Source organism: Gallus gallus, chromosome 6 (assembly GCF_016699485.2).
Source record: "Gallus gallus isolate bGalGal1 chromosome 6, bGalGal1.mat.broiler.GRCg7b, whole genome shotgun sequence".
Lineage (NCBI taxonomy): Eukaryota > Metazoa > Chordata > Aves > Galliformes > Phasianidae > Gallus > Gallus gallus.
The window spans coordinates 30,659,767-30,687,562 of NC_052537.1; the positions used below are offsets into that span (position 1 = coordinate 30,659,767).

General features: G+C 41.7%; 1 protein-coding gene across 4 annotated transcripts in view; it reads right to left on the reverse strand.

The window, feature by feature from the left end:
• Positions 1-2,318: 2,318 nt before the first annotated feature.
• LOC121111175 overlaps positions 2,319-27,796 on the reverse strand; it is an 81,817-nt gene continuing 56,339 nt past the window's right edge. Inside the window, exons 2-6 of one of the 4 annotated variants that reach the window (XM_040702890.2) lie at positions 26,169-26,294; positions 22,417-22,518; positions 5,533-5,622; positions 5,278-5,436; positions 2,319-2,892 (exon numbers count right to left, since the gene is read on the reverse strand). In XM_040702890.2, the coding sequence (XP_040558824.1) occupies positions 2,856-2,892; positions 5,278-5,436; positions 5,533-5,622; positions 22,417-22,518; positions 26,169-26,233 (453 nt within the window). In that variant the 5' untranslated portion in view covers positions 26,234-26,294 and the 3' untranslated portion in view covers positions 2,319-2,855. Of the gene's footprint in view, positions 3,416-5,277; positions 5,437-5,532; positions 5,623-22,416; positions 22,519-22,608; positions 22,696-26,168; positions 26,295-27,796 lie in introns of those variants that run through there. The other 3 variants (XM_040702888.2, XM_040702889.2, XM_046943287.1) reach the window with 3 other exon arrangements.

Consider the following 27,796-nt stretch of genomic DNA (forward strand, 5'->3'; position numbering starts at 1 on the left):
AAGTGTGCATTTCTGCAAGGGCCAAGGCTTTTAGCAAGCACTCTGGTTGGGTTCAAACAGCTGGATCTCCCTCATGCTTACTCAGTCTCTCCTTCACCCTAGCCTTTTTTCTGACCATTTCCTTTTCCAAAATATTGCAGGTAATCTGGATAAGATTTCCCAGAAAATGAAGTTGTCCAATACTCTGACATGCTGCCATTTACTTCTGGTTTGTGCTCTTCCCTTTATCCTACAAAAGGTAATCACTGTTGTCTTGTCCTATGTCCTGCAGCAAGCACAGGGGTGAGTCCTCAGATCACTCTGCCACTCTTTGGAGAGCTTTGTCTTATCCTTGAGCACTTACTCTCCAACAGAACATTTTCAGATCTTTACATTTTGGTGGTTATTTTGACAAGACTTTCAGCTCCCTGTGTTTTAAAGGCAGTGCAGGAGGAGCAGGTACTAAAAAACAACAGGTCATTCTGGTGATTCTGCCCATCACCATTTTAAAAGAAATATTAAGTCTTGTCTTGGCTATGGTTTGATCTTGCCTTTTATTAACATATTTATGGAACTAGACCATCATACACTACTAAGTGATACCTTGTTTTGGAGCCAAAGAAAACCTTCATGTAGGTGTCTTCATCTACAGTTAGCTTCAGTAACAAAACTTGCCACATCACCCATTTATCCTTGCAGAAATTACACTGTTCCTTTGGTGTAGTGGAAAAAAGTGCTAAATGCAGCTAAAAGAACTGCAGGAAGGACTTTGTTCAAAGTGCATCTCACTGAAACCGTCCTGAGGAGCAACATAATGGTGAGGCACAGCTCACTTGTTTTCAACCGCTGTGTCTGGCTCAATCCACACTGTAGAGTCTCCTCTAAAACTGTGTTGAGGTTCAGCAGTTGTACAGCACAAAACCCCTTCCCCACTGCTCAGCTTTGCTGATATGCCAGAAGCAAATATGTTCAACAGGAAACTGTACTACAGTGAAAAAAAAATCTTGAAACACTGGAAAAAGGAAGGAAGGAAGGAAAGGAAAAGGGAAAAGGAAAGGGAAAAGGAAAGGGAAAGGGAAAGGAAGAAAGAGAGGGAAGCAAGGAAGGAGGGAAGGCGGAAGGGAAGGACAGAGGAAAGGAAGGAAGGAAGGAGGGAAAATGAAAACTTAAAGATTTCTACTAAAAAGCTAACATGGAACCTCCTAGGAGCAATGTTTCAATACTTAAGTTTTCTCCAGAAGCCACATACCTTGTCATATTACATCCCCATCACACACTCCAAACTATTCTCCAGGGGGAGGAGGCAGCTGCTTCTTGTGTATGAGGGAACAGGGAGTCCATCTGGGAAATAAAATTCCCATAAGATATCCATTCAATATTTTTAAATAAGACGTGTTTGTCTCAGTTATCCAATTTAAGGAGGTGAAGGGAGGAAGCACAAAGCAAAGAGTTTTCTCAGAAAATTCAACCTATCTGCAATCCAGCTCACTGTTAACAAACAGTTTCAGAGGAGTTTTCAGCCAAATCTATAATGTTTCTTAATGCTCACAGCTGAGTATGCTGGAGCACACCTGTTCCTAAGAGGAGAGTGGTGGGGGCCATGTTTGGGGATGAGATTTCTACCAGGCAAGGAGAACAGCTCTGCAAATGGTGGGGTCTGCTGAAACAAGCTTAATAGCAACTCTCCTTTCTCTCAAGGAAGTTTCCCTTAAAAAATTAAATCCCACATCTTTCCTTAAGGATGATGAAAAGATATGCCACACACACTTACCCTGTAACAACCACATGCATTGTACGTGCATGTTATTGTCATTTACCCCTCAAGGTAAGGAATATGCTGGTGGCACGAACAGTCTCTGTGAAAGGCGTAGTGATAGCTGGCAAGATACTGAAGATTTTCAGCTCCTATTTACCCTGGTGGGAAGGAAGGGAATGTAGAATCTCACACGAGGCCCCTGCTTTGCCATTGCACGTGTCTTGTTTAAAAGGGCTGTTTTTAACATCACGAAAGAAGTAGGTCAAAGATAACCCTTGCCAGTTCCCTTCTACCCACTTTGCACAAAAAAGGTAACACTATTCTTTTCTCACATAAAGATGATGTAAATTACCTTTTCATGTTTAATTCCACTGCATGCAAAAGGTTGGCTAAGCTGCTCATGTCTCCATTTGATTTTATTCTGTGTTTCTGCTGGGTCACTAGGACTTCCCCTCTTCTTTGCCTACCAGCTCAGAGACAGGACATTGTTAGCTCTCCTCTTTATATTTGAGAAACCAAATCTGCCCCTCCTGCCAGCACTGAAAACCCCTGGGGAGACAAAAACACTTTCTGACCTCCAAAGTATTTTCTGGATGAAGTGGATCCTTTATTTTTCACCAGAGGCCGCAGAACAAAGCTGGTAGTGATCAGTCTTTATGAACTGAAAAGATATTGGAAACCGATGTAACTCAGCATTCACTGTGCAATTCCCCCAGAGATGAATTCCCTCCATTTTACTTTCCTGGTTTTGTTTCTGTCTTCTGTGGCTGTATTGTCCTCCCTCTATACTTACTCCAGTGCTGAGTGGGTGAGCATTGAGGTCCAAGCTGATAAACAGCGGATGAATTCCCCTGCTGTACTCAGCTGCTCTTTTTTTGTACTTTAATTGACTTCTTAGGTCAGGGAAGGCTTTATAGGTCACTTTTTCCTTATCTGTGGAGTAACAGTGCACACATGGAATGAAGACATTTATATCCAGCTCCAGGAACAGCATGCTAGCTAAATTTATATTTCCAGGCACTTGTGCCAGACTCATCACCATGGTACCTGCAGCAGAAAGAATTAACAGTGGCCTTTTGATGTAGAACCCATTTGGTAGTCTTCACCCCACCACTGGGGGCTAGGAAGTGCAGGGAACCTCTGACGTTGCTCTTGCACTATTCAGGAAGGAGCAGAAATGTTAGTCCTGTTCATCATTTCTTATTTGTTGCGTCGTAGTATGCTCTGGTATGTTAAGTGCCTTAGCTCTCCTTCCAGGATTAAGGTTTGTGGATTATTAATCAACCCTACTTTCAAACATGTAAATCAAGATAACAGTAAAGACAGAGGAGGAGAAGCGGCAATGCTGTTAACCCTTCCAGCCTGGAGGATGCTGTCCATTCTGCTTGCTAGATTTCCCCAGTCTCAACAAGAGTCCTGGGATGTCCCTGTGCCAATCACCTCCACAAGAGAGAGGTTCCTCTACTTCTGAAGCCGTCCTCAAGCTCAGTCATGCAGTGATCCTACATCCACCAGTTTGGGGTTGCAGGCCAGACCAAGGGGATGACTGGGAGAGCCCAGGTGCCAGGCAGCTACAATGAGGTTGGCAGGATATCACATCCCACTTCATCATTGGTATGAGGGCCTTCAACAAAAGCACTACAACACTGCTGCAGGCAGAGATAGCGAAAAGACATCAGGCTTAAAAAAAAAAAAAAAAAAAAAAAAAAAAGATTTTTGAATCCATAGAAATTGGGTTAATTTAACAAAGATTCTCAGATTACTGATGTTAATACTTTCAAATTAAAAAATAATCCATCCTGTGCTCCCTCCAAATTATACTGGCTGTTTCCTGGCTCAAACAGTGTTTCTGAGCTGGGGAAGGCCTTTAGCTGGACTAAATATTCTGGGATAATCAAACTTCTGCAAGACTGCCAGGTTGTAGTTAGCCTTCCAAAGCTGGAGTAGGGCTGTGTGTGAGCCAAGCCCACAGGCTAGACACATTTCTAGTCTACAGGAAGCCTTTCAAACCATACAGACCTTCATTGGTGCCAGAAATCTAGGTTGATTTCAGGCTCAGCTAATGAAGTTTTCAAAAACCAGAGCAAATCACTGTTCAGGTTGGACTTTCTTTCAAAGCTGAGGCAAACTGTAAGTCAGGAATCACATCTCCCATTAAGGGAGGGGGCTGGTGAAAATGTGAGGTTAGATGGACAGCAGAAACATCTGCTGATACAAGGCTTTAACTGGAGCCTTGTCTTTGCCAGGTCTGTGCACAGGCAAGAGATTTGCTCATGCCTGCAGCCCTGGCTGGGAGGAGAGGAGGAGGTGATGCTGCTCAGAGCAGAAGGCAGTGTCTGCCACAGAACAACCACAGTACATGTGCTAGTAGTACTTAACCCAACAGATGGACCGTTTTGAAACGAAATATAGCACAAAATGACAAATTATTGTCATGACTTCTTTGCAAGCTTTATGCCATGGCACAGATTAACATTTTGGTGAGTTTTTTTCTGTTGTGCTACAAGGTTTGGAGTTAATAACAATAAATCTGCTTTTTATGTCGCTAGCCATCCCTAATGCTCTAAAGGCCTCACAGCAAAGCAGAACAGATGAAATCCTAATCACAGTGATGATGACTGAGGGTTGTAGCTGTAGTTTTCCTAAGTGTTGGTTTGGTTTCAGGTTTAGCTGTATCCTAACTAAGCATGCTTATAAGTGACCACAAAACGCAGGTTTGTACATTTAGGCAGCCAAATCCTCATGCAAATCAGCACAGTCTCATTTCAATCTGCTGGGCTGCAGCCCCAGAGAAGGCTTTGATGTCAGCAGAGTCACAACATTTTACAGCAGAAGAGACCATTATATTTAAGAGTTTGCAGCACCAGCCTGGGTCTTAAATATTGAAAGCTTCATCCTGCAATGGGCTAAAAGGATTCCCATGTCCTTGGAGCAGCAGGCATTTAGTGCATCTCTAGAGAAACAAGGTCCTTCGCATAGTCATTTTCTGTTATCATCTGAGCATGGCTCTGTACATACTGTAGTACGTGCTGTCACGGTGGGTGAAACTCATCCCTATGAAGACAGTCTGCATAGAGCACGTCCTCATTCAAAGCTCACTTCAGCCTTTGAAGTGAATACAAGCGAATTTATCCAAGAGAAAAACCCCATCCTCTCCAAACGATCATTCTTACAGCCCTGAAGCTAAAAAATCTATGCACAGAACCATAGCAGAGACACGCATTCAAAATCTCCGCAGATATGATAGGTCAGTGTAATACCCCTGCTAAAAATTTGATTAACAGCTACAGAAAACAGCTCTAACATTTCTAGAGGGAAAAGTATATCTGATTCCTTGCTGTGCTAAGACTTAATAGGTCCAACATAAATTATATTCCAAAGCACCATATCTTAAGAGACATAGTAACCAATCTTATCTGGATAACCTGTTTAGATATTTATACATAGCTAGTAAAATTAAGAAACTTGTAAGTGTATGAACCTAGAACAAAAAGACATGAAGCTTCTTAAATAAATGTAAGGTGCTACAAAAACTATCTCACTTAGCTGTGCTGAAACCACAGGATGGCTCAGTGCTGTGTATTCTGCCTGCAGGGTGAAGACCACCAGGACCATTTAGGTTACACTTCAGGCAGCCTTGGAAGGAGGGAAGTGAATGCAGGCTCTCAGCAAAGCGTACATAGATCATTGTCTCAGGGAACCTGCTCTAAGACAGAAATAATCTAAGGATTATGGCAGAAAGCATGTAGCTGTATGTCAGAATAACCCATCCGAACACAACAAATATTCCAGAATACCCATCACTGCTCCAGAGTAACTCAGGCAGTCCATTTGCCCACACAAGCGCAACGTCGATGGTTTGTCTTGCAGAATGAGAATGCCTTTTCCTGGAATGAAGAAGGAACAGTAAGGGTCTGTGGCCTGGCTGAAGCTCAGGTTGTAGCACCAACATCCTCTTTGTGACTGGAACTTCTCAAGGGCTCTTCTAAAACACCATCACTGGCAGAGGGACAAACTTATTTTTCTGTATCATTGGTGTCCATGGCTTTACTCTCATGGAATAAGCAGATATCAGCCTATTTTGTTTTTCATCTTTTTCCCAGTTGTCATTTCTTATTTTTTTCTAATCTACCTAAGAGTAAATATTGCCAGAAGCAAGACTCGTCTTAGAACAGCTCCTGAATCATCTATCTCCTGTTTTCAAAGAGCATTTGAATTAGACTGAGAAAGTCACCCTGTAGTCATACAAGCTATATATTGAGCATACTCATTTGATTACAATCTCTTTGGTTTTCTAGACTAACATTTAAATGGAAAAAGACATTCCAAATGAACTAATATTAGCTATAGGCCTTGCAGGCAGAATACTTGTGCAGAAAACTTAGCATACTGCAATATGAAAGAGGGGAAAAAAATCCAAAGTGTTTGATGCAGATTGTAAGAAAGAAAGAATTTTAAAAAACACCAAAAATATTATTGAATCCAGCACTTGGATGTTGCTCTATAGGCACATTCTTAGGCAGAGAGCAGTAGTAACCTATATTCTCCACAATGAAATTGAAAATGCACGCATAATATTGTGGATTGAGGCTTTGTTGAAATATTAGTTTTCTTTATTTGCTTTTGCAGGTAGTTACATTTAAGCACAAGTTACATTCCCTCTCATCCTCAAATTTAAAAGGTAATAAATAGCTTTAGAGTTTTCAATTTCTTTTCCTTCACAAGATTTAAATTGATTGCCTGAATCCCCCCCAAACTTTATTTTTATGAATAAAGGAGAATCAATTTACAAGGCCATTTGCCCACAGAACTGCCCTTTAGCCTCAGGTCTCCTTCCCAGGCTGGGGGACAGGGCTGGCTGTGCTCTGCGTGTAGAGGTACAGCCCAACTCGGAGTGGAAGCTGCAGGCTGGGCTGGCTGACAGGCCCATGACACCCACACTCCTCATAGTTCACCGTGGTCACTGTAAGCAACAGCATCACACACAGTGTCACTGGTGACACTTCCTGCAGCACACTGACAAAATGTGTCTGTCAGCCACCCCAGCCTTCCCTGCACACACTACAAGGAGCAAACCTGTAGTCAGGTCAACAAGCTGTATCTAAAGAGACTTTGCAAGTTCACTCCACAGTGACCACCTGATGAACATGAACATCCACAAATCTATGGGTCCCAACGAGATGCATCCCAGAATCCTAAGAGAATTAGCTGATATAGTCACCAAGTCATTCTCAACGATATTTGAAAAGTTGTGGCAGTCAGGTGAACTCCCTTGTTACTGGAAAAAAGGCAATATCACACTCATTTTTAAAAAGAATAAAAAGGATGACCCTCAGAACTACTGACCTGTTAGCCTCACCTCTGTGCCAGAGAAAATCATGGAACAGATCCTCCTGGAAGCTATGCTAAGGTGCATGGAAGGCAGGCTTCCTAGGGGAAGTCCTGCTTGGCCAATTTAGTGGCCTTTTATGATAGTGTCACTGCATCAGTGGCTGAAGGAAGAGCCACTGATATCATCTATCTGGACTTGAGTAAGGCCTTTGACATGATACCCCACAACATCCTTCTCTCCAAATTGAAAAGATACGGATTTGATGGATGGCCTGTTCGATGGATGAAGAACTGGCTGCAAGATGAAGTCCAGAGAGTAGTGATCATTGGCTCAATGTTTGGATGGAGATTCAGTGATGAGTGGTGTCCCCCGGGGGGTCACTGCTCTGACTAATACTTGTTAATCTTTTCATCAATGACATTGACAGTGGGGTCAAGTGCACCCTCAGCAAGTTTGCTGATGACATCAGGCTGTGTGGTGTGGTCAACACACCAGTGGGAAGGGATGCCATCCAGAGGGACCTAGACAGGCTTGAGCAATGGGCCCAAGTGATCCTCATGAGGTTAAACAAATACAAGTGCAAGGTCTTACACCTGGGTCGAGGCAATGTTCACTACCAAAACAAGCTGGGGGATGAAAGGATTGAGCGCAGCCCTGCCAAAAAAAGACCTGAGGGTACTGGTGGATGGCAAGCTGGACATGAGTCAGCAACATGCCCTCACATCCCAGAAGGCCAACCATATTCCTGGGCTACATCAAAAGAAGCATGGCCATCAGGGAGGTAATCTTGTCCCTCTACTCTGCACTGTTGAGACCTCACCCGGAGTACTGCATCCAGATGTGGATTTGTCAGTGCAGGAGAGACACAGACCTGCTGGAGTGTGTCAAGGGGAAGGCCACTAAAATGATCCAAGGAATGGAACTCCTCTCCTATTAGGACAGGCTAAGAAAGCTGGAGCTGCTCAGTCTGGAGAAGAGAAGGCTCTGAGGTGACCTGATAGCAGCTTTTCAATATCTAAAGGGGAGCTACAGGAAAGGAGAGGACAGATTCTTTAGCGGAGTCTGCTGTGATGGAACAAGGGGAAATAGTTTCAAGCTAAAAGGGGTAGATTTAGGTTAGATATAAGGAAAAAGTCTTTTATAGTGAGGGTGGTGAGGCACTGGAACAGGTTGCCCAGAGATGTAGTTGAAGCCCCATCCCTGGAGATTTTCAAGGCCAGGCTGGATCAGGTCCTGGGCAACCTGATCTAACTGTGGTGTCCCTGTTCATTGCAGGGGAGCTGGACTAGATGTCCTTTAAAGGTGCCTTCCAACTCTAAGGATTCTATGATTCTATGAACTCAAGGAGGTACCCTCACCTACATGTTTGGATTTTTCCAGGAATAGTGTCCATTCCTTCAGCAAGGCCCAATTGCCATTCATAGCACACATTCCTTTCAGCCTCATCAGTCATCCCACACGCAGTGCAAAGTGCAAGCATGCTTACTGTCAAGTGACAGGAAGAAAAATGCTATCACCAGGCCAGTGCCTGTTGTGGCAGATTTGCAAAATGGAAACCTTCAAAGCCTTACAGGGTAAGGGCTGGCAGCATGGCTAGTTCTGCAAATAACTTGCACACCTCCAAAGGGAGGCCCATCTCTTCAGAAAGATACCACGATAAGACAAATAACCAGGCAGCTGAGGTTGACATGCACAAGCAGCAGGGTGCATGACTGAGAAGTGCCAGGCAGCAGAAAGCATGTCCTCCCAAAACCCATTGCGCTTTCTCGATGGCTGACAGAAGACACCAGAGCTTCCTGGTTCATTCACTTAAAAATTTCCCTAACAGGTGAAGGAAGCTGTGACAGAAGTGATGCAGTCTGCAAATATGCAGCCACTTGAATATGTTTCATGCACAGAAAGCCTGTGATCCTCATCCTCACTTAATGCCTAGTGACGTCCCATCAAGTGTTTCCTCTTTATTAAATTCAACTGTGAATAAAATTAGCAAAGAAATATGGGTTTTAATTAATGCTTGCCTTGACCGTAAATGAAACAGATCTTTAATTTTTTTTTACTGTATTTTACTAATCAGATGCATTCAATATCTTGGATGCTAGTAAATTAATTCTGGACTAATGAAGTTAAAGGAGGTCATTTGTTAAAGAAAACTGATTACACATCTGGATCTCCTGGGGACCTAAATGAGAAAATCACTATAATGAGAAAATATTTTAAATGATGTAGGTCAACCAAGTAGATCATTAAGAATACAGGGGGGCTGAAAATATTAATGACAGCATGACAGAAAAATGCCAAGAGGGAAGTGGGCTGACATAAGTAGGCAGAAAGACACTTACGGTGCTAGGTTGTTGGTTTTTTTCCTTGTAATAATTGAAACACTGTAATTTCATCGTCTTGCCTCAAATTAGTCACCTGTGCCCAGATATTTCAATGACAACATAACAGCAGTGCACTAATATGTGTTATGTATATTGAGTTATTAATGTAGGTTGAGTTATTTGTGTAGACCGTAAACACCCTTCCTTGTATAAATCACAGTGGCACCTAAAGACTCAAGCGAAAATATGGGTTTGTTGTATGAGATATAAGAAAAATATAAGAAGGGCAGTTTCAATTTCAATAAGCAAACAGAGGCCAGGGGATAAGGGCTTACGTGGCAGTGTCAGGTGCAGCAAGCTATTACACTTATGCTTAAAGTACGGCTAGCCAGAGCAATGGGAACAGCGCAGCTTCAGTGCTCTCAGGGCTGAAGGCATATTCCATCTAGCCCAGGAATGTCCTACCTCTGAGCACAGCACTGGGAGTGAGCACGTGAGGTTGATCTTTTTAGTCTGACTGCTGCACCCCCCCCAGCAACTGCAGTCACTACAAGGAGGACAGAGTACCACTCTGTCCACACTTTATATTCAATTTGGAACTGTCGTCCACAAGTGTGCTCTATTTGAACCTGTTGATAACACGAGGCTCCACAGCTTCCCGTGGCAACATATCCCAAAAGTCTGCCTGCCATGAGAAACAATTGCTTTCATCTGCCATACATTCATCTCCTGCTTGTTTCAGTGAGTTCCTGCACGCAGTGCTCAGTGATGACTCTTCTCTAACCTCTAGCTGCCACTGCAAAGGATCTGGGTCATCCTTCTTCTTTATGTATCGGGTTCTTTTCTGAGAATCCCTGGTACATCCCTCCTGCCACATTCACATCACTGCTAGGCTGTGATTTAGCCTAATCCTCTGTGGCAAAGCACACAAACACTCAACTCAACAAGAGCATCTCTACAGACTCTCAGGTTTGCTGAGTTTTACTGAGCCATTTTTTGAAGCTCAGTTTTACAGAGCTTCAGTACATTCACAGAAAAAATAAACCCACAGAGGTGACTGAAAGTAGAAGCAGAACAGGGCAGGAGGTACAAGCAGTGTTATCCCAAATGTACCATAGCAAGGAAAGTTGCATGGCATGGCTAAACAAACAAAGATCTTTGTTCAATAATGCAGGCATGGGAAGATCACAAATTCCGGAAGCCAGACATACTCTAGGAAATACTAGAGGAAAAGTTAATACACTACTGAGAGAAAAACAAAGAGGCACTAACAAAATCAGATGAACAAAATCTTTCCTGAAAAGGAAAGCAAAGCAAATAAAGCACTGGCACATCTGTTTATAAAACTTCCCAGAAAGCAGTGAATTCAAAAGGAAGGAAGTACCAAAATCCATCCTAGATCCTCTAAGTCCACTTTTCAGGATTTCTCTGCCAAATCAGACATGCAACAATACGCTAGATCTACAGAGCAGATGCAAACTACAACCATCAGTTCTGTCACAAGGAGCTGTAATTAGGTTTGAGGAGCCAGTACCTCCGGCAGAGCCTGGAAGGACAATCAACACACTGCAGCTTGGAAAACTCACAGAACTGGAAAGCAATGAAGCCAAATTCTTCAGAGCATTTAGGCAAAACTCAGCCCCTCATTAAATGGAGCATTTGCTGAAATTCCAGGAAAAAAGACTGGGATGAAGCTTACCACGGGAAAAAGCAATCACATGAATCATTGAGGATTCTTATTTTTTATTTCTTCTTTTAAATGCAGGCATTAGAATCAGTGGTAACAGGCTGATGATGAGATGGAGATTGCTTTTCTCAAGGTAAGCATTTCGACCTCTTAGCTACCAGTTGTTTAATTGCCATCTCCAGATGAGCAGTAGCAGCAATTGATTTGTGTTCATTAAACTCTGTCATAGAACCAAGAACTAACCTCCATGTAACAACGTAAGGACAGCATTAGACAGAGTTAAATAACTACCTCAGTTAATATTATGATGTTCTGATTTCAAAGTAAGCAAATTTGATATTGAATCAAAAGCCAGAATTCCTTTAAGAGCTCCTTCATTAAGTAAATATTCTACAAGGATAGAATTAGCCAGGACTGTTTGTCTCTTTGTAACTGCTCCTTCAATTAAAGTATTCTGACAGCCCTCAGATAAGAAGCCCCAACAGTTATAATGCAAACATTGTAAGACCCAACTTTCATTTCGGAGTAAGCATATTATATTTAAGTGCTGTGACAGCAGGTGGTCGTGCAAAAAATATGGAGTTATCAAATATCTGACAAACAAGAAAACCTCAAGGTGTTAGTTCAGTACAAACATGGGGAAAATAAAATCACAGTTCTATCAGCCTGAAAAGGAATAAGTTATTGACAAATTACACTCACTCTGAGGAAAGAGATGTCTTTACAATTCCAAAAGGAAAGCCAGAGACTGAACAAAAATTTGTTGACAGATCAGGCTTGTACTGGATCATTTGAAAATCCCTTCCCATATGAATTTCCAACACTTTTTAGAAGAAAGCTGCTACAAGTGGCTGTGAGCCTTCAGGCTCTGCTCACCTACTGGGAGAACTTTGCAAAGCCTCTCAGAAGAAGGATGCAGAATGCTTCCCAACATGAAATACTGCCACCTCAGAGCTGAGGGCAGCCTTGGATGATGAAAAAATAGGGAGATAATTGAACTTATATATGAAATAAAGATGTACTAAACTCTTCAGCTGTATACGTACATCTAAATGAACTTTGCCACAGGAATAGAGCTTTCAGCTGCTCATGTTCATGCATAACACAAAAGCATTGAAATATCATTTAAAGCATTCTATGATTATGGTAGCACAAGGCACATGGATTCAACCTCCCTGCGTGTGCTGGTATTCCCGTAAATCAGCGTTACAGGACGGAGCTGCTAACTGAGTGCACAGGTAGGAAGTGATGCCTTCGGACTAGCAAAAAGAAAGACACAAGAGCAAGCAAACAGTATGTCTTGCTCCAGCTACTGACCTCCATTTTCAGCTACAGAATACTTCATTCATTTATCCAGCAACCACATAAAAATGAAACAAAGCATTGTAACAGAAAACTAATTGCACTGAATACACTGCGCACAACAGGGCAGCATCCTTCACCTTTATGTTTACAATAACAAAGCTCATAGAAGGCTTATGAGCTCCGAGGGGCAGAAGGATTAGTAGGCTACTCAAGGGATAACTCTCACAGGCAGAAAATGTAAGACCTTCCACTACAGTTGTAAGCTAACTAAATATGAGCAAACACAGTGGGTGACAGGGAGGAGCTTTTATTCCTATGTGGAAGCAGAAGGAAGGTTTAAGGCAGTGCTATGACCGTGATGTTACTGTCAGCCAACAAGAACATGAGACGTAGCTACTGCCTTACCCCTTGTGCTGTGTTCATGCAGCCCATTGAAATTACTGTCCCACAAGCAACGTGAGGAAAAACATCAGGAAGAAACTTGACATATATTTGCTATCATGCTAACAGAATAGAAAGGAACCTGACCAGAATTACCAATAACGCATTTCTCACTCTACTACTGTTATGCTTATATTATGTTTATAATGGATTATGTTTATAAAATGGCTAATTACAGCTTGAATCATAAGGTAAACACTGAAACTGAGTTTTGTTTTACTCATGCGTATTACTTTTCTCACCTTTAAAACTTAGAGCAGTTGTACAGTGGGACACATCAGTGTGGTTGAATCATGTAGAAAACGAGCAATGGTTTGCCATACTCAGTATGCACATTTGAATGCAGTATATTACCCATACAGCGATGAGCAACAATTTCTCCAATCTTAACCATAGAAGAGCTATGTACTTATATATATGGATATGTATATACATACTTAATTTAAAGTTAGAACAGTGCAAAACAATGCATTTCTGCTCTCCAGAGTTGAGTTCTCATTGCCAGTGGAAATTCAAGATGTGTGCCTCACAATATACACACCTTTAAACTGGGAGAGGGCATCTGCGAAATCTGTTTTGATGAGTATAACTTGAAAATAGAACAATTTTCTTATTTTTTTTAAATCAATGAAACATTGGCATTAAAAAAAAGAAGAAAAGAAAAGAAACAACAAACCAGAAAGAAACACCAACAGCAACCACTATCTCTAGCTTAGACCTGCAATGGAAACATCACTGAAATTTAGCACGAGTTCAATAATAACAGAAAATAATAAGTTCAATAATAACAGCAAATAATAAACAGGCGTGTTTCTGAAGAAGCCACCTGACAATGGCTGTTGAAGGATCCCTCACCACCATTTAACCCAAGACCTCCTTGTAAAGTTTGTTTCTAATTTCTTGGTCAAAAATGAAGTACAAGAGATTTATTACCAGGCTTTGAGCCCTGCTGAGCTTTGGCAGGAGGGCTTTATTTTCAGTGACTACTATGATGCATTAGAATGTAAGCGAGTTGAAGCAAAGTGTCAAAATAAACACCTCTGCCTCATGTCCAAATATTGTATGACATTCTACTGCAAGAGGCTAAAGTAAGGCTGGTAGAATCAGTCATTCTAACCACTGTTTTCTACAGCTGCTACTGTAGGAGAGTAAATAAAGCATGGGGTTTTGCACAATCCTAAAACATTGCATTCTCGTGGCTGTGAAAGAAGTGTGGCTCAAGCTAAAGCAATATACCTCCTATTAATCTAATCTTGGTGTAATTAGAAGATAGCTGCCAAATATAAAATGTATGCTTTGTCCAAAATTTCAGTGTAAATTCATGTGTGTATACACGTATTGAAATACTAAATTTGGAAACCCATAGCAACATCTACAGTAATACATGCTGTTGCTATTATAATACATAAGAAGCTATAAAGCCTCTTTTAATCAAAAAAGATCCTTTTAAATCTGTACCTGGTTTTAGTGACATTACTGTTAATGCAGCTGATGAAATATTAAGCGAGCAATTACTGTGTGTGCTCTATAAATGGCTTTCCATCCGTTCAGGCTGTATAGAAGGCTACACCAAAATTAGAGGGAAGATATTTTTCTCAAAAGTATCTTCTTTTCCTCAGAGGGAGTCTCAAGATGAGGCTGAAATCATTTCACCAGAGGAGAGCCTCAAACAAAGGCCACATCCATTAAAAAAAAAAAACAAAACCAAACAAAACAGACCAGAATAGGCAAATCAGCAGAGCTCCCAGTCTCCATCTTGAAGGAGCACAGGGCAGCCACATCCCAGCTCCACACCTGGGGCTCCCAGCTGGCATGCATTGAGTCACTCACAAAAGGAAGCGAGATGGAGGCAATCTCCTTAAGAAGGCTTGTTACAGCCTCTGACGCACAAGGCATGTATGAAGAGCACGGGATAAAGGTCACTTCATGCTCATTTTTCTATGAAAACAGCATTCAAAAATGAGAGTCAGCCACAGCCTGATCCCCAGCACGGCTCATGCTACATACAGTGCAAAAAGGCTCATTTTGCAAGCATCCTGCTTCCACCCCACTCTTGAAACTGCAACTGTAACCAGCATTGACTGCTAGTGCCTAATGGTCTGCTAGGGATAAGCTAGCATAACTCTATCTATGGAGGTGGGTGTCAGTAAGGCACCATCACAAGCATTTGGAGAGCTATATGATCTGCCAAGTACACACAGCTCTTAGCAAAACCAATATCCTAACAGAACTGAAATGCAGTTGCTTATGGAAGCAGCATACCGTGTCTCCTCGCTGCATGCACACACACTCCCTATAGTGCCCTGGTGCAATGAAAAGCCACTAGCATAAGTAGGTAGGAGCCCCACCAATGCAGTCTCACTGCAGGACATTTATAACCAGTGAAATCCCCTTTGTGATTAGCCCATTAGAAACCTGTCACATCATCACTGATTGCTGTGGTTATGGGCAATCTGCTCATTATTGAGACAACGTGCAAAAGGAGAAAAAAAGCAATGTACATCCTTTTACTGTCATAGGGACAAATGTTTCTTCATTGCATGCATCATCCTTGCTTTTGGACAGTACCAGCTGCTGCTGCAAACTGAGGGAGAAGTGCCTGCTCTGGAGCATTGTTATTTGTTCTCCCCTTTATTCTTCCCTTACAAAATGTAAGAAATTGGCTGCCAGGTGGGGAATTCTTTAGCTCAACACTCACCCTCACTACCTTCAGAGCTGTGCCATAAACCCTCATTCTCCCTGGAGCTGAAGCTTTTACATCCCTGGCTCCTGAAACCCAATTCTGTTTCAAAAAGAGCATCATCAGTCCCCTTCTATTATACAGAAGCCTCTTCAGGAAAAGGCATAGCTGGAAGGATCCCAATAGCTGGTATTTATCCAGAAGACTGATAATTGTATGCAACACGGACCTCAAAAAATGATTAGTGCAGTAGAGACAGCTCCTGCTTCATAACGATGTGATATAAAGGAGGTCAGGCTAAATGCAACCACCCCTTCTGAACTTAAATACTATGAATCTACAAGAAGATCATCTGTTTTATTCAGTGTCTCATAACAAAACGATTATGCTCACCCTTCCTCCTAGCACATCACTACCATTGACAGACTCACAAAATAATTCTGCTACAGACAGAATGACAGATAATATGCTCAAAAAAAAAAAAACAAACCACAACCCTACAGTATTTAGGTATTCCTACCAGAAGGCATGAAGATATTTTCATTTCAGGCTTAGATTGGGCTGTAACATTTGCATCAAGGCAGATGTGGTTTTCAAAGAAGTGGTTAAAATTACCCAGCTGACAGCATCCGACTGATTTCTGGTACAGTGTATTGTTTTCATGCAGATGAATTTCTACATTCAGCAGCTTATTCTTCTGGATCTGGGAAAGAATAGGTATTTTCCTTTGTTCACTTCCAAGCTTGGATCTGGGATTCTGAATGATAATCTAAATATTTAAACTATTATGCAAGTCTTTAATCAAATCTACTAAACAGACTTTCTGGATGTGTTCCGATATAAAATAAAATGCTTTGTGCTGTAATGGAAGAATTACTGATATTAAAATTTTTAATCCTAAATATACCGCAGAGCATTTCTTTATACATCAAGCAGAGTCTGAAGGGCTGCTATTTTTATCAGGTTTGCATTTCATAGATAAGCATTAACCGCAGATTATGGGATTGGTTCACACCAGGTTTCCCCATGCTAAGAAGGTAGGGCTTTTCAGAACGAGTAACGCCAGACACTTCTTAGCTACAAGTACCACAGGTTTAAGTGTCATTAACATCTTTTTATACTCATCTCTCTGATTAGCTTTTCCATGGTAGCAACTTTCCCTGTTGCTAGGACAGATTCACTGGCAACCAGAGGAAAGGTCTATAGCAGCTGGAGAGACAAAAGGCTATCGCAGAGGATGGGTATGTTCTGCTGGCCGTGGCAATGCAATACACAGCAAGAGCTGCCTGCAGGACTCCCTGCCCCACAGGACACAGCCCTGCACATCCCAGCAGGGATGGCACAAAGGGTCCGGCCCAGCCTAACATCAGAGGGTACACTGAGGTTGTCAACACTGCTTGTTGCATTAGGACACAAGAAACAAACCCACCCATCAGAATATCTACAGTAAAACGGAGTTAGAAGTACTTCTGGCAGTGTCCTGGAGCGAAGTGTAGCAGCAAGTGCAGCTTGTGAAAATTAAAGCTGAGAGAACAGGGAGAATTCTACTCCAGAGAGAATTGCTCAGGGGCAGAAGGCAGGGTTATTCACAGCCTTTATTCATCTTGCTGCCTGCCTGGGATAATAAGAGAAGGGCCATAATATGGGAAGCTAGGAATGATGAATGCAGTAATTTGAAAATACTTTCAAGCATCTTTTTCATTCTTACCAGGAAATAGTTGTTGTGACAGTTTGAAGCTATTCAGGAGAAAAATACATTTAAATGAAAAGGAAGAAAAATGTTATTCACAAAGCTTTCTAAGGATTCAGGGACGAGCCATTGACCTGCACAGAGAACAGACATCAGAAAGTGAATAAAGAAAGGACGGGAAGAGAGGCACGAGGGAAAAGATGTATTCTAAAACCTCGCTAAAGGATGGAGAGACAGGAATCTGGTGGTATGAAAGGAGCTCTGAAGGCAAAAAGAGCAAGCCCAGGGGAAGCCACTGTCAAATGTTTAAGAACAGAGAATAATAGGCTGAAGGAGATCCCTGATAGATGGAAAGGGAAAGAAGTCTTCAGAGGCTCTTTCAGATGCAGACATGGAGTTGAAGGCGTGCATCTGTGCTGCAGAAGGGACAGGATTGTTGAATCTTCCTGTAATCTGTGCTTTTAAGGTAGCAATCCAATACTTGGCTGTAAACAACATGGCTTACAAGCATGACACCAACAGGCTTGCATTCTCAGTGATCACTGTCAGAAAATCTCCCTTTGGTAATGGCAGCTCACCTCCCATTAGAAGCAGCAGGAGTGCCAGCCTGTGGAGCCAGCTGAAGGCATTCCTATTGCTCTCTCACAGGGCTGCTCTTCACACCGTGCAGCAGAAGCCATAAGTACACTCCCCTGAAAGTAGCACTTGTACTGGTAACGCTGGTCTGTGAGGAGATGGCAGGGTACACCCATGACAAATTAAGAGGCAATTATTCTGAACTTCTTTGTCGAAGAGGGAGGACAAAACTGTACTACTCTGAAAGTAAAAGGTGAATTACTCAGGTGCGTGCTTGGTTTGATACACAGCCCTTCTCATTCCAGAGGTGATTTCTCCCCAGGTGAGAGGGGCAGACCTACACCAAAGCAGCAGCTCCTAACTCTGCTGTGGTGGTCTCAAATTCCAGCATTGCTTCACGTTTTTCCCGGAGCAGCAAACACAAGTCAGCTCACCTGTGCTTCTTTCTCCACATGCAAAATAAAACACATCAAATGCAAGGAGGCTAGCACTGGTTTGGAGCAGATACACGGCTTGAGCAAACATCAGAACCAATTACATTCAAAAATACTGTTTGTCTCAGCTATTTGCATTTCTTGTACACACTTTAAGAACTGATTCAGTAATCAATCTCAATTGCTTAACAATTCATACCATAGAGTCACAGTCAGAATGATGCATGTTGAATAGGAGGAGAGGTTCTTAGCCCCATGCAGCTGATTGCTCTCTAGCTTGAGGCCTGGCATCTTTATAAAACTCTAGAGAGCAAAGTGGCAGATGATATTGCTATTTTCCATGCAAACACATAATCCTGTTCTGAAGGATACTAAGCTCTTTGCCACCAAAATCAGTGGAACTCCGGCTGTTTACATCAGATCTGTGAAAGGCTTTGAAGATGAAAAGAGCTGTGCAAGTGCTAAGTGCAGCTATTTTGGCAAGGAATCCAGACCAGAAACAGAGGCGGTTACACACAGACCCTATTGTTTCCTGTCAAAAGTCATCTTTATCAGCAGAAAAGCTGAAGCCAGTGAAATCCAGATCAAAAAAAAACCTTTGGAGATTCAACAGCCCTCTTCCTAGGACACTTTCTGAGGCACTGTCAGCAGAAGAGTACACTGAAGCATTCCTTTGTGTCCATTGCTAATCCTTTCCCATATCACCTTTAACTTTTTAAATAATAATTTTTATTTGTTCCAACATAGTTTTTGAGCAGTCACTAAGCTAGGCCAGTTCAGGGAACCAGCTAGGCCATTCAGGGAACTTCCCAGCAAGATGAGTTTGTACAGGTGAACAGGAGGCTTGACGTGAAAAGGCTTTTTGTGACAACAGCACAAGGTGAGCAAGCAAAAACAGACATTGGAAAGAGTATCACAAGAACCCAAAGCACAGCAGATGAAAGAGCCCTGGAGAAGCCTCCTGGCACAAATACCAGAGCAGGTGCAAAGTTCTTTGGGTTTTCTTTGTGTTATGTTCCTTGTTGTGTTGGTTTTTCCTTTCTCTCCAGACAAAGAAGTCAAAGCCTAAAGGTCTTGGAAGAAAGTTTGAAAGAGAAACAGGTGGGTAAAATGGCACTGGAAACATGCTACTAGTAAGGAATCCACAGCAAAGGTGCTGTATGAACTAATCCATCAATAAATGTAAATAAAAGCAGAGTTAAGAATGAGAAGTAAGACAGATAGTGGGGAAAAATGAACGAAACACCTGCAGTTGAACAGGCTGTGTTTAGGGCAGTACTCCAGAAAATCATATCGGTATATACCGTCAAGACAGACGTCAGAAAATTCTGCACAGACCCAGCTGAACCTGCTATAATAATTTCACAAAATTTGAGCAGATTCTGACAGCAGCACACAAAGTGTTATGGTGAATTCTGCAAACATGTGACATCCCCAGAGATCGATCAGGCTGACAGAAAACATCTACGGCAAGTCAGTGCATGTGGCGACAGCAAACAAGGTGATGATGAAGTGGTTAAGGATGACTACTGAAGTCAGACAAGGAGACGTGCCATGCCCAGATTTATTTCTCCTTATCCCTGAAACTGCTTGGCTTTAGCTTAATAACGGCTGTAGTTTGGAAGGAAAATAGAAGAATAAATGAGCTGTATGAGTTGTGTTGATAGATAAGTAAGATTGACCTCAGACCATGGATTATAGAAACAACTGAAAAAGGAGATAAGAAGAACATGAAACTCAATCTGGGAATTTTTAGAGGACAATAAAAGCTGTAGGCCCAGGTATCTCAAAACCCTACAGACTCTGAGGACTCCAGGTCAAGAATTGTGGGAATTGTGAAGATATTGGAAAGAAAAGAATTATACCCATTGCTACTGACTGCAGGTGAATCAAAAATTTTACATGATCTATATGGCTAGATCTATTAAAAAAAATTATAATTGAAGAAACTCAGTGGTCTGGAATTATGAGAGAAGCAAATAAAGAAGAGTCATTGACTGCAGAAATACCTTTGACTAAATGATAATGCATCATATGGAATAAAAAGGTCTGATAACACAGATGCCTTATTTCATTCCTGTTTTTGCTATTGTGTTAACAGACACACTTCATATCCAAGTCTGTGGAGCAGAGGTACATAAACCAGCTCAGCAGCATCTACCCTGAGCTTGCCAGTGTATAAAATAAAATGCAGTGTCACGGAGCCATGGACTTGAGCCAATGCACCCTGGGGCCAGGAAGGCTCAGCTCACTCCTGCAGGTCTCTGCAAAGCCCAGGCTCCAAAGAGGAGCACAGAGAATCTGCTGTTCTGAGAGAGCTGAACACATTAATCATTCATGGATTCAGACTATTGCCCAGAAGAAAAACAGCCACTGTGCATTTACACAGTCTTTTCATCATTTCCCATCCTATACTTGATCACCTTATGCAGTGGGTCAGGAAAATTTCAGTAAATTCTCCTGACAGCAGGAGACTGAGGCATTCAGTATAGACCTCTGCAGCTGCTAGAAGCATGGGTACAGTTTTTCTAAGACAGGCTTCCTATTCTCAGTGTGTTTTTGCAGTGTTCACAGAATGCATTCAAGGACAGACAGGAGATCTACTTGCTAGGGAAACAGTCGGTAGACAAGAGCAGCAAGGTTTTCTCATCCACTTCATCCCATCACATATTTTGCAGGCCACACAGAAGGGAAAGAGTGGCCTGATGCCTTCCTGCTGTATCTTTCTCTTAGATCTGCATGTCACAAAGGAAGGAAGGGATGCCCTGATCCTCCTCATCATAGAATAATCTAGGTAGGGAAAGATCTTCAAGGTTATCAAGTCCAGCCACCAGCCTGACCTACCAAGTCCTGTCACTTAACCATGTCCCTTAGAGCCACATCCACACATCTCTTAAATACCTCCAGGGATGGCAACTCCATTACTGCCCTGGGCTGCCCACTCCAAGTCCTTACCATGAAGAAATTCTTCCTAATGTCCAGTCTAAACCTCCCCTGGCACAACTTGAGAATGTTTCTTCGTGTCCTATCACTTGTCACCTTAGAAAAGAGACCAACACCTCCTTGCTGTAATCTCCTTTCTAACAGCACTTGACAAAAAACAGGTAAAACATGGAGGAAGAGGAGAGAAGAGTAAACTTTAAAGCAAAGGCTCACTGCTATTGTGAATTTCCAAACACTATGTGAGTCACTCACAGAGGATGTTTCTACATCCTTATGTTTTTCAGCTCAAATACTGTAATTAAACTACTTTAGTGACTGACTGGAAAAGGCTTTATTATTGCAATAGCTAAGTCTGAAGATGAATCACTCTGCCGTTGTACACTGCAGGTGGTTCATAAGAGAAGTCACCCAGCTGCCTTTTAGGACAAGGTGGTTACTAAGAGAAAAAAATAATTTTGTAATGTTTACCTAAGCAGAAGATAAAACCCCAACTATGGCCTGTTCTCAAAAAAAATATACTGGGAAGCTAACATTTAAAAGGGAGAGAAAGAGAGACTACAAAGCTGTCTGACACCAGTGATTAAATCCTAAGGGTTTAAGTATGTTTTGCTTTAAAAAAAAAAGAGATAAAAAATTCTGCAGTCCATCACTGATATCTTTTGAAGACAGACTTCAAGTTGTTTATGGAAAGATTTTTCTAGAGCTGAAAGACTGAAGAATACGTCGTGTATAATCAAAGATATGGCCACTGTCATCTAACATGCCCTAAGATGGATAAATATAAAGGTATGATGCAAAACTAGGCATTCAACTTTATCAAATATTTCTGGGTGGGGTTCTGAAGAGGGCTCCACTTGCAGGTCATCAGCAAAAGCAGCATGATTTTCTAAATACGTAGTTCAGTAATCAGAGCGTTAAGATCTTTTGTAATTCTAGCCAAGTTAACCCCAAGAACATTGCTGAGTATGGAGAACATTTAAAAATGGTGTTAGGGGTTCAGAACACTTCTCTTATTTACTTTTGACAAAGAAACACTGCCCTTTCCATTTTCACTAGGAGCCAGACAGCAACCCAAGCAGGGAGTATGAGTTAAGTGGGGAGCAACACAGAACTCGGGACTCAACCAGTACGAATGAGAGCTAACAAATTCTGTGACAGGTCAGATATGTGGGCTTTTTTCTTTTTGCTTCGCCAAAGAAGCTACAGGAAAAAAGACAGTCCTTTAGTGTTCTAATCTCTTCCCCATGTTTTATCTCACGTAACAGTACTTACCACTGCTCTTTCTTTTTCCTACAGAGAGCTGGTATGATTAAACCAGAGCAAGAACAAGTCACGTCCAAAAGAAATTCCTTAAAAAGGCAAAAATTAGCCACCCTGGAAAAGCAACGAGAGAGGAATGTGAGTAACACAGCATTTCCTGTGGCTCATGTACTTATCTCATGCTGTAATGACCAAGTGGCTTACTTGTTTCTAGCCGTTACAAGAGGGATTCTTTGCATTTTCACGTGGTTCTGCTGTACAACCAACCACACAGATTCACTACTTTGTCCTAGCTATTTTGGTGCTTAGACACTCAAATCCTTTCCCCTTCCCCCACCCCCGGTAAGTAAGTTTTCCAGGCTAAAGTTCAAAGAAAATTCCAATGTGATTATATAAACACATGCATACTGTAGATTGACATCACACAATGCTATTCTTTGTTGCCGGATTTTTTTTGTCTTCTAATTTGCAGCAACTTCTGTATGCCTGGCTTGCTTCCCTAAAATAGTAACTTATTACACCCTGCTGAATAAGATAGTGCTGTATTTATTCCTCTGGCAGTTTGGACTTTGTAGGAAAAAAAAATGCTCATGATTTAATTCATAAAAATGGACTTAGGAAAGAAAAACAAGAGTAACAGATCTTATGAATCTCCTTGTTTATTAATGCATGTGATTAGTGGAGTGGAGAGAAAGCAGGTTGATACGTTTCAGTCCATCATGACTGTGAAATTGAACTGTAAATGGTACCTAGTGCAATCAAGTGAAACAGACACCATGCAGCGAGTTAATGGAAATGTGGAGGGCTTTTCTTTTTAACAAAGTACTCGAGCAATTATCCCAGCACACCCACAGCGAAATGAGATAAAGTTAGTCCGTGCATTACAAAGGCTGTTAACTGCAAAATAAATTTACTGACAGCCATTTGGAACCTTTAGTTCATTGTTTCGTTTTCTGTACCTATTAGCTAAAAATGACGCACCACTAAAAATGAACAGCCAGCACTTTGTGGGGTGGGAGCGCAGCAGCCTGGGACACTTCTTGTGGGCACATGCTAGCAGGCAGGGAACTGCTCTGGGCTGTAGGTACTACTTAACCCAGAAGGCACATAAATAGTTCAAGTAGATAATCAACTTCGCTTCCATACTAACCTGAAGAATTGGTGTTGTTCTCTGAGCAATCTGAAGTGGCCTTGTTCTGCCACTCAGACTATGCAGGCACTGAGTGCTTTCGACAACCCTGCTCCTGTTTTGCACAGAGTGCCTTTGTATTGACATTAACCTTTTATAGTCATAGAAAAAATGAACCACACCAATTCTTCAGGTTAGTATGGAAGCAAAGTTCATTACTTGCTTAAACTATTTATATGTGTTCTGGGTTAAGTAGTACCTACAGCCCAGAGCAGTTCCCTGCCTGCTAGCATGTGCCCACAAGAAGGAAAAAATACATTTTATCTCCCAGCCAACCTCCTCTTTTGCATCACTTTGCTGGCTGCCTGTACCACCAAGAAGGAAGGACACATTTGAGCTGTTAGCTGCTCCAGAAACAAATGAATGACAAGTCCCACCTGCCATCCAGAACCTGACCTCTCCTGCGTATTTAACACAGATCTCCTTCCTCCAGCTCCACCTGCTCACTCAGTGCAGTGGTTCCAGTGTATCCACTGGTAAAAATTGGTCCTTTGTGGCAGAACTCGGACTGTGTGCACGGTCAGCCAGAAAGACTGTGTGCAGTACCAGGGTCTCACAGATTGTCCAAGGGGAGCTGTGCTGGGATAAACCCAGAGGAGGAGCTGATAGATGAATGATGATAAAAATGTTTTGAAAAAGCAAGCAATTTAAATATCAATTTCTGTTTTATTAATTTCTTTATCTGTTGTGAGAGCTGTATGTAGGCCTTTATGATTTATCTCCTCACAATCTCCTCACTACACTATATTTTTTATCATTCTATTTTGAGAGCAGCTCACATGCAAGCCAGCATCAAATACTGCACATTGACCCAAAGTCAAACCACAGTTTGCGTAGTACCAATGATATCTCCTGTTCCTTCAATGACACAATCTATTTCTTATTTGCATTTTCAGTGCAGATGAAAGAAGGCTGCTCTCTCACCAATTTTCCATTGCTATTCCCATTCTCTGTACTGGAGCATCGCTTTGTTCAGCAGGCATGTCGCCTTCCCTAACTCTGTCTTTTGCAGGCATCGCCACAGTTTGTTGCTATTTGTCTCAGCTACTCAACCTCTGATGGCATCCCTCCCTTCATTTCAGGGAGGTAGGACTTGGAGATCTGCATCTTTTGTCCTTACAGTTGTTCTTTGTAGCTGTCAGCCAGATAACAGAAATGGAAATCTATACAACCAATGCTCTCTCCCTTCGCAAACCTATCACTGTCACTCCCTTCTTTTGACTTTTATTCAACATAATCACAAGTTACTTTATTTCTCCTATCTTATATAAGAATCCCATTCAGCCATGGTATGGCTGCATCACAAACATACTCTCCAGCCCTTCCATAACTTTACAACAATCCCAGCAAATAAAATCCTGATAACTCCAGGAATTACTCTGATTTATGCCCTCCTAAGCCATCCTTACACAGATCCTTACCGCAGACAAGGGACGTTGTAACTTGCAGCAACAGTTAGACATGGAACCAGCCTGAACCCTGAGGAAGTTGCTGTTTTGTTCTGCCCAGAGCTGCTAATGCATATTTTGACTCCTCTCTCTGCCTTGCAGCACTTCCATTTCTTTGCATGTCTGTCAGATTCTTTCCCTGTTGCTTTTCCTTTGCTGTGCAATGTAGCAAGATGCCAGCTTTCTATTTTTTGCACCGTGTGCACTCTGGATCTAACGTTCCGCTTGAGATGCTATCAAGTAGCCAAATGTGACACATTTTCAAGGTTGGCCTCAAGGTAGCTAACCAGGGGATTGAGCTTTTCAATCACAATCAGATACCAATCAAACAAAAATAGATGAGGGCTGACAGTGGGCTTGCATGATTATACTGCCTATTTCCAGCTGCTTCAGGTCAGGATGTTTTTATCAGCCAAGTCTCCAGCTCATATCACCAGTATGCAAGGGAGGCAGGAGAAGTGGTTGTACAAAAGTGGAATATTTTGTGATTTACAGCTGAGGGAAAACAAAGACAATAGTTATCCTGATTTATTAGATGTAATTGTGCCCCTAGCATCATTGTAAAGCAAAGTAAATCCAAAGATAAAATCAACCTGGGGGACGAGTGGGGCCCAACAGCTGTGAGGGCATCATTTCAAGAAGCAGCTTTCCTCTCTCCTCTTGCATAAACATAACATTAAAATCGTTGTAAACCTGCAACTACCCAAACAGCATTCATTGTGTTCTCGTGCATAGCACAAAGTTCACTATTGACTTCAAAGGAACAGAAAGATACAGAGAAATTTTACCTTTAATTTGTTGTGCTGATATAGATCAGGGAGATTTGTAGGCTTTGATCTTCCCTTATTTAATTAAAGTCAGATGAAGCCCAGTTGTAGCATAAAGTTTCAGTTTCAGCAGGGGACTCTATGGCCCAGCAGAGTTTTCACCCGTCTTTCATCTCCTCCGATCAAAGCTCCCCATCCTGACCCAGCTGATGTCAAATAATTCTAATTTGATCCTAGTGAAGAACAGTCTTTTTATTTGTGACTGGGACTTCCTGTGAGTATCACAAAGGCATCTCACATGGAGGTGATGCACTATTGTTTGCCATATCTGCTTCAAAATGCATTTAAAAGGAAACAGACCTTGGCTGCTCTGCAAGTAATGGCCAGAACCACAGTCCTTTAAATGCAGGGAGGTTGTCAAACATCTTGAATCAAGGCCTAGCATAGGTTCCAGTTTTTTGCTGACTTTGTTGCTAATTTCTGCACCTGTAAGAAATCAGGACAATGATTTTGAGTGTAGCTAGCCCAAGGATAAGTTGACAGATTAAGATTTTTATTAAATAATTGTTCAGTTTTCATAAAACCATCATATCACCTAAATGGGTTGAAGATGATTCTAAAACCGCCTCTTCTCCAAAACATTATCTCTGCATGTTATATCTTCTTTCCTGTTTTATCTCATTTTCATCATACAGAAATCTTGATTTCACAGTGATAGAATTGTCATAACCCACAAAGCATCACACACAGCAGTATTTCCACCTTTGAAATGAACCACCACCAATCCGTAGGTCACAAGCAAAGTTCTGAATCTACAAAGAGCTCTGCAGGAGCAGCCCCCTTATTCTAGCTGCTGGTGCTCCCATAGAAGGCACCAAAATTACTTCTCTGAAGCAAGAGGGTCTGGACTACCCCACATCAGTAAAGGTCTGTGTACACGCTGCTCTGACTACAGGGATCTGGACCTGAGCTTGCCACTTCTTTCTTCGAGGTGAATGATCTTTGTGGCTTTTCAAAGTGTATCACCGGTAGGTGAATGTCACCATCTACCTTTGGCTGATTAAACTCTGTTTTGCTACATTTTACATAGCCATAAGAGCGCACCATGCTCATCAGGCATACCTTTTGTACAAAATGTCATGTGTGTTTATCATTAGATTAAGCTGCAGCAGGTTTAATTTTAGAACTTTTTATTCAAGTGGTACAATAAAGATTGAATGTTAGGCATCATTAATGATGCAGATGTGGATAGATTGAATTAGAAACATCATTAAGTGCAATGTCCTAGACAGGCTTATGAGATAAGCTACAAAGAACTTCCTTACTTCATACTAAAGTCATTAAAATATTAGAAGGTAAATCTAATCATAAAAATATTATGATAGAATGAATCTGATACTTTAAAAACCTTATTTCAAAAGACCGTATTTCTTTCATGTATAATTACTTCCCTCTCAACTTAGATTGCCGGATTTGATATTAAAAGGAAGTGTTCTTCCTCTTTTGAATGCACATAAAAAGCAAATACAATGGGAGCCAATTTTTAGCCACAGCTTTTGGCATTTGAGTCTTGAATGGTCCTCCTCCTCCTCATTGTCACGTATTTAGTTCTCATCGACACTGAAGTTATCCACTGAAAATGATATCTAGTAGCGCAGCCATCTCCACTTGCATGGATGAGTGGCTCAGATACAGCTATCACAGGAAATTTGTGAAGAGGTTTTGGAATGTCTGAGGTGGCTAAATTTAGATGAGGAGACCAACAACACAGAGCATGGCAGAGATTCATGGAAAAAATAAAGGCACTTTGAGAATTCTCAGTTCTCCTCATAAACTCCTTTAACATGGGTCAATTGCTATACTATCCTTTTTGTAGAAGAGAATTAGAAGAATTTAAGAGTATTTTCTATAGGTGTATTATGTGAACTAAATGGATTAAGTGACTGCGGTGGAGTTGACTTATAAGATATCTGAATTTGCTTGTTTGC